Source organism: Miscanthus floridulus, chromosome 17 (assembly GCF_019320115.1).
Source record: "Miscanthus floridulus cultivar M001 chromosome 17, ASM1932011v1, whole genome shotgun sequence".
Lineage (NCBI taxonomy): Eukaryota > Viridiplantae > Streptophyta > Magnoliopsida > Poales > Poaceae > Miscanthus > Miscanthus floridulus.
Window position 1 is genome coordinate 68070595 of NC_089596.1, and position 17784 is coordinate 68088378.

Consider the following 17784-nt stretch of genomic DNA (forward strand, 5'->3'; position numbering starts at 1 on the left):
TGACTGTTGGAGTCCACTCGATGTCGATGCACGCACAAGTGACGCCGGCAGACTGGGCGTGGTGGATCGGCCTCCTCCTCGGCGCCGTTCCGCTGCTCGCGCTCGCTGTCTGGCACTGCAACGACGCCAGCCACTGCGCCTTCTTCGCGCTGAAGCGCTGGCGCCGTCGTGCGAGGCTCCCGCCGGGCCACATGGGCCTCCCGTTTGTGGGCGAGAGCCTCTGGCTGCTCTGGTACTGCAAGCTCGCGCACCGCCCCGACGGCTTCGTCCACGCCCGGAGGAGGCGCTACTACGCCGGCACCGGGCCCGCGCGGGCGACGTGGGCGTGTACCAGACGCACCTCTTTGGCTCGCCGACCGTCCTTGTCTGCTCGCCAGCGGCCAACAAGTTCGTCCTGTGAAAATGGTTGGAACGTGATGCCCTCTCAGGCTCACGGTTTCGTGTTAATATAGCCAGGAAGAGCCCCTGGCGTGGCGGTATAATTTGTACAATAAGAAGAAGCTAACTACTTTGATAACTCTAGATTACATCAATAAGGAGATACATATCCTATCTAATCGAAGCCGTAATACTTGTCTTCACCCGCAATCTAAGCCTGAGCGCATAACCAATCTTCAGGAGATATCAATCAACCATCAATCAACCAGATATTGCGGTCATGTGATCCTATTAGATATTCTTAACATCCCCCCTCAATCACAACTTATCAGCGAGGTTGAGATTGTCTCTGAACATGACCATTTGCTTCTCTGGAAGAGGTTTAGTGAAGCCATCGGCGATCTAATCCGTAGTGCTGATGAATCTGATGTCCAGGCTCTTTGCTGCAACTTGTTCGCATACAAAATGAAAATCGATCTCTATATGATTGGTGCGTGCATGAAATACATGGTTAGCCGATAGGTACTTTGCGCCAAGATTATCACACCATAAACATGCTGTCAAAGGATGTCGAATACCTAACTTATCAAGTAATTTTTGTACCCACATTACCTCTGCAGTAGCCTTGGCCAAAGACTTGTATTCAGCTTCTGTACTTGATCTTGAAATCGTAGGCTGTTTTCTTGCGCACCATGACACTAGGTTGCAACCTAGGAATACAACAAAGCCGCATGTAGATCGTCTGTCATCAGGGAAACCGGCCCAATCAGCATCTGAAAAAGCACTTACAAGCATAGAGTTAGATTTTCTAATTTTTAACCCTAGACCGATTGTTCCTTGTACATATCTCAATATTCTCTTCACAACTTCCCAATGAACGGTTGTCGGTGAGTGAAGGAATTGACAAACTTTGTTGACCGAAAAAGACAGATTTGGTCGTGTGAGGGTGAGATATTGGAGAGCTCCAACAATGCTCCTGTATCTGGTTGAGTCCTCCACTCCTAACCGAGTGCCACTAGTGACTGAAAGCTTTTCGGTAGTATTAAGGGGTGTTTTGACGGGTTTACACAGCTGCATATTAACTCTCTTGAGGATATCAGAAGCATACCGTTCTTGTGTCAAAAGCAATTCACCTTTCTTTCTTTGAACCTATATGCCAAGAAAATAGTGAAGGTTTTCGAGATCTTTGATTGCAAAGTCCTTCTCTAAAACTCGAAGAAGAGCATCCACTGCTTCCTATGATGAACTGGCCACAATTATATCATCAACATATACAAGCATAAAGATGACATGATTTCCTTTCTGATAAAAGAATAATGATGTGTCAGCTTTGGAGGGAACAAAGCCTAGACTCTGAAGTGTACTACACAACCTAGAATATTAGGCTTGTGGTGCTTGTTTTAAACCATACAGGGATCTGTCAAGTTTGCATAAGTGATGTGGTTTGATCTTATCTTCATAACCTCGCGGCTGTTTCATGTATACCTCTTCTTCAAGGAAACCATGCAAAAAAGCGTTCTGAACATCGAGTTGCCTCAAACACCAATCCTTAGACATAGCTAGAGAGAGCACAAGACGAATTGTGGCTGCTTTCACAACAGGACTAAAAGTATCCTCATAATCAATGCCATATCATTGTTTGAACCTCTTTGCTACTAGGCGTGCCTTATATGTGTCAATTTTCTCATCTGATCTTCTTTTGATTTTATAGACCCACTTACAATCTATCACATTTTTACCTTTTTGAGGTGGAACTAGATGCCAAGTTTTATTCCTGATCAATGCATCAAATTCAACATCCATAGCACACTTCCAATTATTATCGACTAAGGCATGTTGCAAATCAATAGGACCTTCAGTGGTGGCTGCTAACTGACCATATCAAACAGTTCCATCAGTGTAAATTTTTGGTTTACGTATACCTTATTGTAGACGTGTGGTGGGTCGCTAGAGAGCCGGTGCTGTAGGCGATGCAGAAGATCCAGTGGGTTGATCTGTGGCTGGCGCAGAAGATCCGACGAGCGGTGGACCCAAGGGAGATTCTCCACCACCGGTCGAAATATCCTATCCCCCCGTCCGTGGAGCTAGGCGAGGCGAGTTCGAGACAGGTGGCGCACGCGGAGAAGATGCCGGTGGAGCTAACGCGTTCGTCACGAGCGCAGGAGCTGACACCGTCGGATCCAAGACCGATCCTGTCAGCTCCGCAGTGGAAGGTGCAGGTGAATCAACCTAGGGATCGCTGCCTGTTCTTGCCAAAATGGGAAATTGCTCGGGGAGCATGAAATGACGCCCATTTCTAGCCAGATTTAGTTCATTTGACGTCAAATTTTTTTCATGTGCTGCACGCTTAGACATAGGGTTAGTATGCAGGGAATCATTATCAAAATGATCTGAAGAATTGTCGTCCCCAAAATCATGTGAAGGATTTGTCAAAGTTGGAGGAAGGAGGAGAATTTCATATCGTAATCGAGCACCGGCGTTTGGGTGGAGTTCGGCGAAGGGGAAGACTTGTTCATCGAAGACCATGTCTCCAGAAATATAGACACGCCCTTCATTGACATCCAGACACTTGAACCCCTTGTGTATGTTACTGTATCCTAGGAAGACACAGCGTTTGGAGCGGAATTGCAACTTGCGAGCGTTATAAGGCCATAGATTCGGCTAGCATGCGCAACTAAAAGTACGAAGAGAGGAGTAGTCTGGTGTTTGATGAAACAGGCGCTCAAGAGGAGTTTGGTTATTGATAATTTTACTAGGGAGGCAATTAATAAGATAGGTGGCAGTGATGAAAGCTTCATCCCAAAATTTTAAGGGCATAGAAACATGGGCTAAAAGCGAGAGACCTACTTCAACAATATGGCGATGTTTGCGTTCAGTGGAGCCATTTTCTTGATGTGCATAAGGGCATGAGACATGATGCGAGATGCCAATGCGCTCAAGGAAGGCATTTAGCTTTTGATATTTCCCTCCCCAGTCAGTTTGCATAGCGAGAATTTTTCTATCAAATTAGCGTTCAACCATAGCTTGGAATTCATGAAATTTTTGAAAAACTTCAGATTTATGATGAAGCAAATAAATTCATGTAAACTTGCTAAAATCATCAATGAAGCTAACGTAATAACTGTTTTTGCCAACAGAAGTGGACGCAGGACCCCATACATCAGAAAACACAAGTTCTAAGGGACTTAATGAGATACTCGTGGATCTAGGATAGGTGAAAGGTCCTAATGGCTAGAGGGGGGTGAATAGCCTAATAAAAATTTCTACAACAACACTTAACAAAATGGTTAGACAATTATGAGGCGAAGCAAGTGTTGCGCTAGCCTACTCAAAATGCAAGCCACCTACCACAATTCTAGTTTAGATAGTATCTATTCACACAATAGCTATGACACTACCCTATGTTAGTGTGCTCTCAAAGGCAAACTAAAGAGCCACACCAACCAACCAACCAAGCTCTCACAACTAGCTACACTAAAGAGCTTGACAACTAGTTTGCGGTAATGTAAAGACAGTGATCAAGAAGATTATACCGTCGTGTAGATGAGGGAACCAATCAATCACAAGGATGAATAATAATGAAGACCAATCACCTTGGAATCAATGATGAAGACAATGATTTTTTACCGAGGTTCACTTGCTTGCCGGCAAGCTATTCCTCGTTGTGGCGATTCACTCACTTGGAGGTTCACACGCTAATTGGCATCACACGCCAAACCCTCAATAGGGTGCCGCACAACCAACACAAGATAAGGATCACACAAGCCACGAGCAATCCACTACAGTACCTTTTGGCTCTCCGCCGGGAAAGGTCAAGAACCCCTCACAATCACCACGATCGGAGCCGGAGACAATCACCACCCTCCGCTCAACGATCCTCATTGCTCTAAGCCGTCTAGGTGGCGGCAACCACCAAGAGTAACAAGCAAAATCCACAGCGAAACACGAACACCAATTGCCTCTAGATGCAAACACTCAAGCAATGCACTTGGATTCACTCTCAATCTCACTATGATGATGAATCAATGATGGAGATGAGTGGGAGGGCTTTGGCTAAGCTCACAAGGTTGCTAAGTCAATGAAAATGGCCAAAGATATGAGCTACAGCCGGCCATGGGGCTTAAATAGAAACCCCCACGAAATAGAGCCATTATACCCCTTCACTAGGCATAACACGGGCTGACCGAACGCTCTAGTCCAACTGACCGGACGCCGCTCCTCAGCGTCCGGTCGCCCTATGGCGGCCACGTGTCCCTTGCATTCAACAGTGAACGTTTGATCTCAACGGTCGAAATGTTGACCGGACGCTCCGATAGAGCTGACCGGACACTAGACCCTCAGTGTCCGGTCGTTTACAGTAAGGGTCCAAAATGAGTTTTTGTCGACCGGACACGTCCGGTCATGCTTGACCGGACACAGCCCAGCGTCCGGTGCTTAACCCTAATCACTGTGCCGACGATCAACATGACCGGACGCAGCCCTTCAGTGCCTGGTCGCAGAGCGACCCAGCGTCCGATCAGTTGACCGACGCCAGCGTCATTGCGACCAACTCCATTTCACCTCTAACTTCTTCACCCTTGCTCAAATGTGCTAACCACCAAGTGTATCACCTTGTGCACATGTGTTAGCATATTTTCACAAACATTTTCAAGGGTGTTATCACTCCACTAGATCCTAAATGCATATGCAATGAGTTAGAGCATCTAGTGGCACTTTGATAACCGCATTCCGATACGAGTTTCACCCCTCTTAATAGTACGGCTATCAAACCTAAATGTGATCACACTCTCTAAGTGTCTTGATCACCAAAACAAAATAGCTCCTATGGTTTATACCTTTGCCTTGAGCTTTTTGTTTTTCTCTTTCTTCTTTCCAAGTCCAAGCACTTGATCATCATTATGGTATCATCATCATTTGCTTCACCACTTGGAATGTGCTACCTATCTCATAATCACTTGATAAACTAGGTTAGCACTTAGGGTTTCATCAATTTACCAAAACCAAACTAGAGCTTTCAATCTCCCCCTTTTTGGTAATTGATGACAACCCTTTCACAAAGATATGAATTGAAATTCAATTGAATCCATGTTGCTTGCCCAAACATATTTACCATGTGAAAAAGGATATGGACAAGTTTCATGAACCCCAAATGGTAGCAATTGCTCCCCCTACATATGTGCTAAGAGTTTGGATAGTAGCTTGCACATATGCTTAGATAGGAAATATAGGAGACAATATCTACCAAATGATGCTAAGGTATAAAAGATGGACCTTTGAAGCGTGATACCAATCGGAGTGCACCAATATACCTTCCTTAGCACCATGGTTAGCTCAATACCACTTGGAAACAATACTTGAAATGAAAGTTATCTAGTGATTTCATTTCATCATTCAATCTTACAACTAACATACATTACACAAGCATGTATGTTTAAATTTAATACTTGTGCCATGCAAGCAAACATATGAAATGCACATTCAAATGCACCATACAAGTTCATGAGCTTGCTCCCCCTACTTGTGTGCTCAAAATTTTAATTGATCCCTTTCCTTTGTCATATCTCTCCCCCTATGTCATATATCAAGATATCTTTATGTTTCTCTCCCTTTATGATATTTCTTCCCCTTTTTCACTATCTTTGTTTCTCTCCCCCTTTGTCATCAATGACCACAAAGGTTCTAAATATAGATAGTATTACTTGTAGGGTCGAGATTATCAATGTCAATCAATGGGGTGAGCTCATGTTCTAGATTAAACACTAGGTTTACAAGCTCACAAACATGTCATATGTTGCCACTAGATCAAGTCAAACATAGAAGCAATAGTGGTACCATATAATCATCAAATTCATTTGATTTTCATGAATGAGCCTAATAAGAGCCCTAATGAAAATAAGAAATGACTAGATACACTAAAACATGTCCTTAGCAAGGATGTATGTCATGCCAATCAACTTTTACCTTTGATTGCTCGAAGGAGAGGCATGTCATATAAGTGGGGGGTGCATCAACACATATTTGAGAAATCCAATATGTTCAACTCATTCCTTAGCTTGCAAAACCTTTTCTCATCCAATGGCTTGGTGAATATGTCGGCAAGTTGATCTTCGGTGCCTACACTCTCAATGCAAATGTCCCCTTTTTGTTGGTGATCTCTTATGAAATGGTGGCGGACATCAATGTGCTTTGTTCTTGCATGTTGAACCGGATTGTTGGTCAACTTGATTGCACTCTCATTGTCATATAGCAATGGCACTTTCTTGAACTTGATTCCAAAGTCACTCAAAGTGGCCTTCATCCAAAGTACTTGTGCACAACAACTACCGGCGGATATGTATTCGGCTTCGGCGGTTGATCATGCAACACTATTTTGCTTCTTTGATGACCATAAAACAAGTGATCTCCCCAACAATTGACATGTGCCTAAGGTGCTCTTCCTTTCAACCTTGCATCCCGCATAATCCGAGTCGGAGTAACCAACTAGCTCAAACTTTGCTCCTTTGGGATACCACAAACCAATATTTGGTGTATGCTTCAAGTACCTCAATATCCTCTTTGTAGCCTTCAAATGACTTTCTCTTGGTGAGGCTTGAAATCTTGCACACATGCATACACTAAACATGACATCCGACCTTGATGCGGTCATATAGAGTAGGCTTCCTATCATACACCGATACAACTTTTGATCTACCATGTTTCCACTTGCATCACTATCCAAGTTGCCATTGGTTCCCATTGGTGTGCTAATGACTTTGCTATCAATCATGCCAAACTTCTTGATCATGTCCTTGATGTACTTGCCTTGACTCACAAATGTACCATTCTTTAATTGCTTGATTTGAAGACCAAGGAAGTAACTCAACTCTCCAATCATGGACATCTCAAACTCATTAGCCATCATCTTTCCAAACTCATCACACAATTCTTGATTTGTTGATCCAAATATGATGTCATCAACATAGATTTGCAAAACAAATAGATCTTTTCCAATTTTCTTGATGAATAGAGTGGTGTCAACCTTGCCCATTGTGAACCCTTTAGAGAGGAGGAAGTCCCTCAATCTCTCATACCATGCTCTAGGTGCTTGCTTCAAGCCATACAATGCCTTATTCAACTTGTATACATGGTTGGGCTTCTTGTCATCTTCAAAACCGGGAGGTTACTCAACATATACTTCTTCATTGATGTAGCCATTGAGAAATGTACTCTTAACATCCATTTGATAGAGCTTGATGTTGTGGGCACAAGCATAGGCTAGCAAGATTCTAATTGCTTCCAATCTAGCAACCGGGGTATATGTTTCTCCAAAGTCAAGACCTTCAACTTGTGTATAGCCTTGTGCTACTAATCTTGCTTTGTTCCTTACAACTATCCCATCTTGATCTTGCTTGTTTCTAAAGACCCATTTGGTTCCAATAATATTGTGTCCCTTTGGTCTTTCTACTAACTTCCATACTTGATTTCTTGTGAAGTTATTCAATTCTTCATGCATAGCATTTACCCAATCAACATCCTTCAAAGCTTCATCTATCTTCTTTGGTTCAATGGATGACACAAATGAGAAGTGTTCACAAAATGATGCCAATCTTGATCTTGTTTGTACACCTCTTGAAATATCACCAATGATAGTGTCCAATGGATGATCTCTTGCAACATTGGTTGGTTGGAGGATTGGAACTTGATTGCTTGCACTTACTTGATCATTGGGTTGAGATGATGTACTAGCCACTTGATCTTGTTCATTGTCATGAGAGCCACTTGCACTAACTTGATTTGTATCATCTCACACATTTGAGTTAGAGAGCACTTGCACTTGATCATCTTCATCATCATTCATTTGTCTATGCCTTAATTCACCAATATCCATGTTCTTCATGGCATTTGAAAGTTGAATGCCTCTAACATCTTCCAAGTTCTCATTCTCTACTTGTGAACCCTTGGTTTCATCAAATTCAACATCATGAACTTCCTCAAGAGTACCACTATCCAAATTCCAAACTCTATATGCTTTGCTTGTAGTGGAATAGCCAAGTAGGAATCCTTCATCACATTTCTTGTCAAACTTGCCCAATCTTGTGCTTTTCTTCAAGATATAGCATTTGCAACCGAAGACCCGAAAATATGCAATGTTGGGCTTTCTACCATTCAAGAGCTCATAAGGTGTCTTCTCTTTCAATGGGTGACAATAGAGGCGGTTGCTACAATAGCAAGCTGTGTTGATAGCTCCTATGGTTTATACCTTTGCCTTGAGCTTTTTGTTTTTCTCTTTCTTCTTTCCAAGTCCAAGCACTTGATCATCATTATGGTATCATCATCATTTGCTTCACCACTTGGAATGTGCTACCTATCTCATAATCACTTGATAAACTAGGTTAGCACTTAGGGTTTCATCAATTTACCAAAACCAAACTAGAGCTTTAAATAGGGTACCTGATGACTTTTGCCCTTTTGGCAAGCATCGCAAACAGTTTCTTTATTCAAATCGGCAACAAAGGGAATACTATTTTTGCTAAGGACTTGCTGCATGACCGCAAAAGAAGGGTGACCGAGACGACTATGCCACCTGGACAAAGGAGACTTGACAGCACCAAACGCCCCTTTATTCGATGATGGCCTAGACTTCAACGGGTATAGGCCGCCTTCACATTCCCCTCTAAGGATGGTTTTCTTAGTCGCCTGGTCCTTAATCAAAAAATAGTTGGGATGATATTCAATAAAAGCATGGTTATCAGATGTAAGACGATGAACAGATGCAAGGCTTTTGTTAGCTTCAGGAACATAAAGAACATTGTTTAGGACGAGATTTTGATTTGGGGTATGAACAAAACTTCGACCAATTTGATTGATTCTCATACCTGCGCTAGCAACATGAACCTTGTCGTTTCCATGGTACTTGTCCCTCACGGTGAGCTTCTCCAGCTCTCCCGTGATGTGGTCGGTAGCACCAGTGTCGGTGTACCAGTTGGTGTCGATCCCATATGACGCAGAGGAGGCAGATCGGGATTGCTCTGGTGGGCCGATGAAGGAAGCGTCAAAACGCTTGAAGCAGCGGAGTCCGGTGTGGCCCTCCTTGCCGCAAAGCTGGCAGATGGGTTTATCGCCGTTGTAGTTCTACCGGGGGCGCCCGCTGTTGTTGTTGTTGCCACGGTTGCGGCCGCACCCGTGTCCTCGGCCACCACCGCCGCGGTTGAAACCGCCACAGCCTCCACGTGTAGCCATGTTAGCAGATAAACCGGATCCACCGTGCAGGAGATCCATCCGTTGTTCCCAGCTCACTAGCTGGGTGTAGAGCTCGCCCAAAGATAGCGGCTCCGTGCGCGCTGCGACAACCGAGACAATCGGATTAAAATCCATGTCAAGTCCGGCTAGTACATAGGAGATGATCTCTTCATCTTCAAGACGTTTGCCGGCGGCCGCCATGTCGTCAGCAAGAGATTTCATCTTGTTGAAGTAGTCGGCGATTGTAGATGAGCCCTTCTGCGCTGTGGCCAACGCCATGCACGTGTTGATGATACGGCCCCAAGACTGGGAAGCCGTCATCTCTGAGATCACTTTCCAGATCTCGGCCGATGTGGCGCAATTGGAGACTTGCACCTGGATCTCCTTGGAGATATTGGAGAGCAGATAGTTAACGATCTGTTGGTCCTTCGCAACCCAAGTTTCATACTCAGGGTTGGGGATGAGCTCAGCCGGCTTGTCGGCTGCCTTGGGGATCTGCTTCGCCGGCATCACAATGTCGGGCTCGAGATAGTGCGCTATCTGCGCACCGCGAAGAGCAGACAGCACCTGGGCGCTCCATAGGGAAAATTTCCCTTTGCCCAGCTTTCCGGTGACGGGACAACCGATCAGAGAGAACGATTGTTGAAGCACGGAAGAGGAAGCCATCGAGAATATTGTGGACTAACCTAGCTCTGATTACCATGTGAAAATGGTTGGAACGTGATACCCTCTCAGGCTCACGGCTTCGTGTTAATATAGCCAGGAAGAGCCCCTGACGTGGTGGTACAACTTGTACAACAAGAGGAAGCTAACTATTTTGATAACTCTAGATTACATCACAAAATTACATCAATCAGGAGATACCTATCCTATCTAACTGAAGCCGTGATACTTGCCTTCACCCGCAATCTAAGACTGAGCGCACAACTAATCTTCAGGAGATATCAATCAACCAGATATTACGGTCATGTGATCCTACCGGATATTCTTAACATGTCCTCAAGTCCTCCCAGGACGGCACCTTCGACATCCGCTGGCCCGCGCCGGAGCTCATCGGCCTCTCCTGCGTGGTCAACGTGGAGGGCACGCCAGGCTCCGCGGGTTCATCCTCGCCGCCATCAACTGCCCTAGCTCGCTCCGGACCATCGCAGAGGTCGTCCAGCCGCACGTCGTGGCGGCGCTGCAGTCGTGGGCGGACAAGGGCACCATCTCCGCCGCCACTGAGATCAAGAAAGTACGCATGTATGCTCCTTAATTAGCTATATATTCCGGCGCACAGTGATGCACGCTAATGCATTTATTTGAAGCCATAAATCGAATAACTAACGCATGCGCTTGCAGGTGACGTTCGAGAACATATGCAAGATGTTCGTGAGCATGGATCCGTCGCCTCTCACCGACAAGATGGACGGGTGGTTCGCCGGCCTGGTTGCTGGATTCAGGGCGTTGCCGTTAGACTTCCCCGGAACGGCCTACCGTCACGCTCGCGCTGTACGTGCATGAGAAGATATGCTTTCAGTTCATGTCGCTCTTATACTTCTGCCGTGCTTAATTAATTAATTAATTACTCTGATCTGACTTTAATTTTGAACGGTGACTCATATATATAAGCAGTGCCGCAAGAAACTAGACACGGTGTTCAGGGAGGAGGTCCAGAGGAGGAGAGAGGACACGACGGTGGATGCCAACAAGGACTTGATAAGCGGGCTAGAGATGGAAGACGAGCAAGGGAAGAAGCTCTGCGACGATGAGGTGGTGGACAACATCGTCTCCCTCGTCGTCGCGGAGTACGAGTCAACTTCCAACGCCATTATGTGGGCGGCCTATCACCTAGCCAAATCTCCCCTTGCTCTTCACAACCTGAGGGTAAGCTAGCTAGCTACTTGTACACAATTCTCTTCTCTTCTTGTACACAATTCTCTTCTTGAATTAGCTAGTTTTTTGCGGCACTGCTTATGCGTCGTCGTGCAAAAAAGAGTCAGATCAGAGAGGTAATTAGGCACCGTAAACTCACGAAGAGCCCAATTCTTGAATAAACTAGTCTGGATTATATATTATTCAAGAATTGTAATCCAAGCGGTCGGAATGGCCCATGTAAGTGCTGCGTAATTTATATGATGTTTATTATCTGAACTTGGCAACTTGCACATGTCAGGAGGAGAACGACGCTGTAAGTAGAGACAAGAATGGTGTCTTCATTTCCCTGGATGACATCCCTAGCATGAAGTATACTGCCAAGGTACATAATATACGACGATGCATATCCATCACAAGTCACACAATACAAAAACTAGCTCAAGGATATGGATATGCATGCAATTTATTCTGAGCCCTTGGTCTTTCGCAGGTGGTAGAAGAAACAATTCGAGTAGCCAACGTAGCTCCAATGGTCCATCGCGTGGCACATAGAGATGTCCAGTACAGAAGCGATTATATTAAGCAATCACTTTTATATGATTCAGTACTAGTACTTCTCCCACTACTCTAGAATGAAGAATCAATGGACAAGCCAATATAATGCTTAAATTGATTACATGTACTAGGTTATACGATTCCTAAAGGGTGGAGGGTCGTGGTGTGGCTGCGCTCCTTGCATACCGACGCCAACTACTTATGATGATCCACGCAGCTTCAACCCAGACAGATGGGACGTAAGTCTCTACTAAGTTCATTCAGCAGTAATCTGTTGATTTTTCGTTAATTTAATTCCCTTGTTATTAGAGATCAGGGGCTCAGAGTGTATAACTGTATATACAAAGCTAAGCTAGTTCACCTCATATATAGTACTGTCGATTGGGACTTGCACTGACGATTCAACATCGGACATTATTACTGATCACTTTACCAGAAACCGCCAAAGCCAGGCACGTACCAGGTGTTCGGTGGAGGGCCCAGGATCTGCGCTGGGAACATGTTGGCAAGGCTGCAGCTCACTATCATGCTCCATCATCTAGCTGTTGGATACAAGTAATTGATCATCTAAATAACATAGTACAAATTGTTTTCCTTTTCTCATATCTGTCCTAGCTACCGTAGATAGCACTCCCTACAGCACGAGTGTAAATAACAGAGCTTGTTAAGCTAAGTTATACTGAAATTTTCAAATTTGACTAATCTTCGATTAATCCTGTTGTTGGCTTTCAACTCTTTCAGATGGGAGCTGCTTAATCCTAACGCTGAGGTCACATACCTTCCCCACTCGAAACCGGTAGATGGGGCTGCCATGTCATTTAGCAAACTGAACTCTGTTTAAGATGCGGGCAAGACGACGTGCTCGATCGTGTCCAGATAAAAGAACAATTGTCGACAGCACACGTTGCAATTTGCAAAAGCATATGCTACATTTGACTGTACTTGTCCAAGCAGTCCAACAGGCGACAGCGCAAGGATTGCTCAGAATTCAGAAGTCAGAGAGAGCGCTTGTCATATATATATATATATATATATATATATATATATATATATATATATATATATATATATATATATATATATTGTTGGAGTTGAAGAGTTAGATGACGTAATCGATTGGGTCATCTTTGCCTCTTTGTGATGCTTGATCAATCTGTATTGCCCCTGTTTAGGTGGGAACAAGATCCTCTAACTTCGACTTGGATGACTACTGGGTACAGTCGAAGAAGGATCGTCGTTCTTGCATGTCGTCATCTATGACCTAACTGATGAAGTCACACACACACACACACACAAGCAAGGATTGCTTGAAACCCTTGCTGATTTTGAGGGACACTACTACGGCAAAGATCCGTAGAGGCGCCTCTAAGTTGATCATATATATATATAATGCAGTTGATCCACGTAGGGACGAAATAAACACTACATGTAGCCGCCGTAGTAGTGTCCCTCAAAATCAGCAAGGGTTTCAAGCAATCCTTGCTCCCTGCAGTTAGCTTCGACATGTGACTTCATCAGTTAGGTCATAGATGACGACATGCAAGAACGACGATCCTTCTTCGACTGTACCCAGCAGTCATCCAAGTCGAAGTTAAAGGATCTTGTTCCCACCTGAACAGGGGCAATACAGATTGATCAAGCATCACAAAGAGGCAAAGATGACCCAATCGATTACGTCATCTAACTCTTCAACTCCAACAATAAGGTCCTCACAAGTGGGGTGCCACCGCAATTTAGCAGACAGCGACGACAGCGATCACTAAAACACCACTAGTCCATCCACTGGTATAAATACGTGGGCCGATCACGATCATCTCACCACCGCACTCACGCGCCCACCGCTCGCCAATCAACCACTGCCGCTGCCGGCGTCGCGTCTGCAACACGTCCCAGTCCCATCCCGTCGACATGGCCGCAGCCGCAGGACCCTCCAGCTCCAGGTGGGTGATTGGTCGCCGTCGTCGTACGAGGAGTCGAGGAGGATGCATGCTATGCTGTGCTGTGATTGCCGTTTTGTGCGCGTCCCTAGCTAATGGAACCGAACGCCTGTGTCTGTGTGCAGCTCTGTGAAGGAGACGCTCCCGCCGGCCCTCGGCTCCACCTCGCAGCCACCTCCCGTTTTCGATGGCACCACCAGGCAACTCACCATCCTATATTCCTATTCAATACCACATTTCCTCTCTTTTTGTTTTCATTGGCCCCGTTCGCTTCGCTGAAAAAACAAACCGAAACACTGTTCCGGCTGATTTGTTGTGAGAGAAAAATACTATTCCGGCTGAAAAACAAGCTGATAAGTACGGATTATAACACAAGCGAACAGGAATAAGAAAAAGAAAACTTTTGCACTGATCAGACGGTAAATCAGTGACTGACTTTTACTCATATTTTGCTGGCGTGAAGGCTCTACATTTGCTACTTCTGCCCGTTCGCTCAGCGTGCCTGGGTTACCAGGAACTTCAAGGTTCTGCTACTTTTAGTTTTACTGCCTCTTCACAAGTGAAAAATTACTGCAAAAACTAATACCCTCGTTTCGTTTGCTTCCTCTCTCCAGGGTTTGCAGGACAAGATGGAGCTGGTGGCCATTGATCTGCAGGACAAACCAGCTTGGTACAAGGAGAAGGTTTACCCACAGGGCACGGTATGCTGGGTCTACAGTTGTAGTACATGTCCACCATCCTGAGCATCTTCTTCGTGAAACACTTTAGACAACATCTGTTTCTCGGTAGGTGCCTTCCCTGGAGCACGACAACGAGGTCTGGGGCGAGAGCCTGGACCTGATCAAGTACATCGACAGCAACTTCGACGGCCCTGCGCTGCTCCCAGAGGTACCTGTCAAGTGTCACCTTCAGTGCAGCGGAACACTTGCAACGTTGCAGCGATTTCTGATCGTCTCAGAGCAGAGGATGAGGATGTGTGTGTTGGTTTCCTGCAGGATTCTGCAAAGAGGCAGTTTGCTGACGAGCTGATCGCATATGCCAATGCGTTCACCAAAGCCCTCTACTCGCCGTTGATGGCCCACGCAGCCGTGTCAGATGAAGTTGGTAAGGCCATTGCTTAGACTGAAAGGATTGCAATTTGGATTCGTTGACAACTTGAGATGCTGCATCGCTCAAACTGTATGTTCCATCATCAGTTGCTGCTCTGGATAAACTCGAAGCTGAGATGACAAAGTTCAACGACGGCCCGTTCTTCCTAGGCCAATTTAGCTTGGTAACTCACTGCCTTTACGACCTGAAATGTGGTTTGCTTTTTCTCCTTTCATTTGGATTGCCCAAATTTTTTACTCTTTCTAATGCTCGATTCCCTTTCAGGCGGATATAGCGTATGTTACAATTTTGGAAAGGGTTCAGATATACTACTCTCATCTTAGGAACTATGACATCACCAAAGGCAGGCCGAACCTTGAGAAATTCATTGAGGAGATGAACAAGATCGAAGCATATACGCAGACTAAAAACGATCCTCTGTTTTTGCTTGATCTTGCCCAGAATCATCTTAAGGTTAGATACTATAGATAGTGAAAGTATGGTGAGTTTTCTTCTTTTATTTTATTTGCCAATCGGTACCAACAAGCTTGCTGTAACTTTTCCAGATTGCCTGAAGACGTGACAGAGCGGCATTAGTCCGTTGATCGAAGACAAATCACTCATCAGTGTTGATTTGATGAATAAAATACGGCATGCTATATATAAGGGTAGTTTTATGCTATTGATGATAATACACTGTGGTACTGTTCAGTTACTGTACTCTATTTATTAGCCATGTGAAGTGTAGTGTAAGCTTTTCTTATTTTGAATCCCATTATTGCAAAATAGAAAGACAAAAAAATTACATGTCGAACAGAGTGCTTTGAGTCGTCCAAACGAATTTTCCTATTTGCGTCTCAAATTTCTTTAGTCTTTGGACCGAACAAGCATCGATGGGCCTGTTAAGTGCCCATGATCGATCCCAGTTCTCGATGTAGCACGCAGGCTTCTCCCAAAACATGGAATGTAACAGGCATGAATAAATTCAGCGTGCATTAAATTTATGTTGCATCGTTGCCTGTTGCATCTCATATTTTGTTGTGGAAAGTTCTTAAAACACTTTTGGGCACCAATTCAAATGTTTTGGAAAATTCTCATTGTTTTGGGCATTTTCCTATTTTGTATAGAGATAAATTTAAAATTTGGAAGCTTCTATACATATTTTCACGAGCTTTAAATATTTTATTTGGCTTTGCCATGATCCAATCTATCTCTAAGTTTTTTTTCTAAAAAAAATTAGAAGCATGAAGACATTTTTCATCGGTTAAAAATCATATTAGATTTTTAAAACCGAAACTACTTCAAATCATGGTACAATGGTAATTTAAACGGTTTTGAGAGTCATGAGAGTAAGATGGCTGATTTCAAAGTTCGAAGGGAAAAATAAGACCACGACGATAATTCAGAAAGGTAAGAACCTTTTAAAAAAAAAAATACCATTGCACCTCTAGTATCCTGTGCTCAAGAGAAGGCTTCCTAGCTTTTATCCATTAAGGGAAATTCAATTAATTCTAAGATTGTTATATCAAGATGATACAATGATCTTAAAACACTCTCAACCTCTGCATAACTAGGCTACACATAGCCTTAAAAAAGATTTAAAATATTCAGACGCACTACTAATACTCGATCGGTAGACTGGCTACACATAGCTTTAAAATGTTTTGATCCATATGCCTGGATCAAAACTTCTTGGTCACCCACACCAATTGCTGAGATGCCACTGCAATCAAATCCTATGATGTTGTCCATATATGAAACCAATGTATAGTTGAGAAACTAACCTACAAAGGAGAAGAATTATGTTTGTTTTCAAAGATCACATCGTTCCTCCATAACCATAACCATAGTGACCAACACATAGCTACTGCTCTTAGCAAAGCTTATTACTAAGACCCTATAGCCAAGTCCCAAACATATTTGAAACAATATGTGGTTGAGATAAGTCTAAAGCCATTTGAATAACAAACTAGACAACATGAGCAAAAGCGACATTCAAAGAACATGTGCTTAATTGTTTTATCCTTGTGAGAAAAACAACACTATTTGTTGCCTTGTCAACTACATTTAGCTAACTTGTCTTTGGTTAACATTACCTCCTATGTAGATACCACATAAAATCCTTGATTTTCAATGGAGCTTTTTTATTTTCCATAGGCGTTTATTAATACTAGGGACATCATTGTGGATTATAGCCGGATATTGTGATTTAACTTAGAACTGTACATTAGGATGTAGCTCCTTCTTCTTGGCTTAACACAATATTAGCAATGTTCCAACACACTAGTTTATGCCCAATTAAGTCCTTTCGTCCTTTCACCATGATAGAATGGGTGGTGAGATATTTAACACGTCTGCTACATTATTCTATTTTTGGTGGATGGGCAACATTATAAAGGCAAGGATATTGTTTATCCCAGCCACCTTCTTTCTAGAATCTGACTTGTGATCAACAAGGATATTGTTTGTCCCAACCTTCTTTCTAGATTCTGACTTGTGATCCATCTTTAATTATAAAGTCCCAAAAACAGATAAAATCATGTTTGACTTTCATAAGGCTAGCATAAAAATGTGAATCCCCTTTGTTCCGTCGAACTTGAGAGAAAGGCTTAGATCTTAGATATTTGTTGTATAGCATTTGTTGCCAAGTCCCATCTGTGTCAGTTTGAAAAGCCACTTACAGGGAAGAGCTATGTTCTTGATGTTTAAGTTACGAATTCCAAGCCCACCTTGGTCTTTGGGTTTGGCA

The 17784-nt window shown here is 43.8% G+C and overlaps 1 protein-coding gene, 1 non-coding gene and 1 pseudogene across 2 annotated transcripts; 2 read left to right on the top strand and 1 right to left on the bottom strand.

The window, feature by feature from the left end:
• Positions 1-191: 191 nt before the first annotated feature.
• On the top strand, positions 192-13011 carry LOC136518639 (ent-kaurenoic acid oxidase-like; annotated as a pseudogene).
• Positions 9644-9780, bottom strand: LOC136519263 (small nucleolar RNA Z247). Its single transcript, XR_010774817.1, has one exon. It is a non-coding gene; the product is annotated as a small nucleolar RNA Z247 (small nucleolar RNA).
• Positions 13012-13756: 745 nt separating the features above from the next.
• LOC136518022 (protein IN2-1) lies at positions 13757-15842 on the top strand. The gene is made up of 9 exons (XM_066511671.1): positions 13757-13949; positions 14072-14146; positions 14410-14470; positions 14561-14647; positions 14736-14834; positions 14942-15050; positions 15143-15219; positions 15321-15509; positions 15602-15842. Exons 1-9 carry the CDS (start codon positions 13918-13920, stop codon positions 15608-15610), a joined length of 738 nt encoding a protein of 245 aa, XP_066367768.1. The 5' UTR covers positions 13757-13917; the 3' UTR covers positions 15611-15842.
• Positions 15843-17784: the final 1942 nt, after the last annotated feature.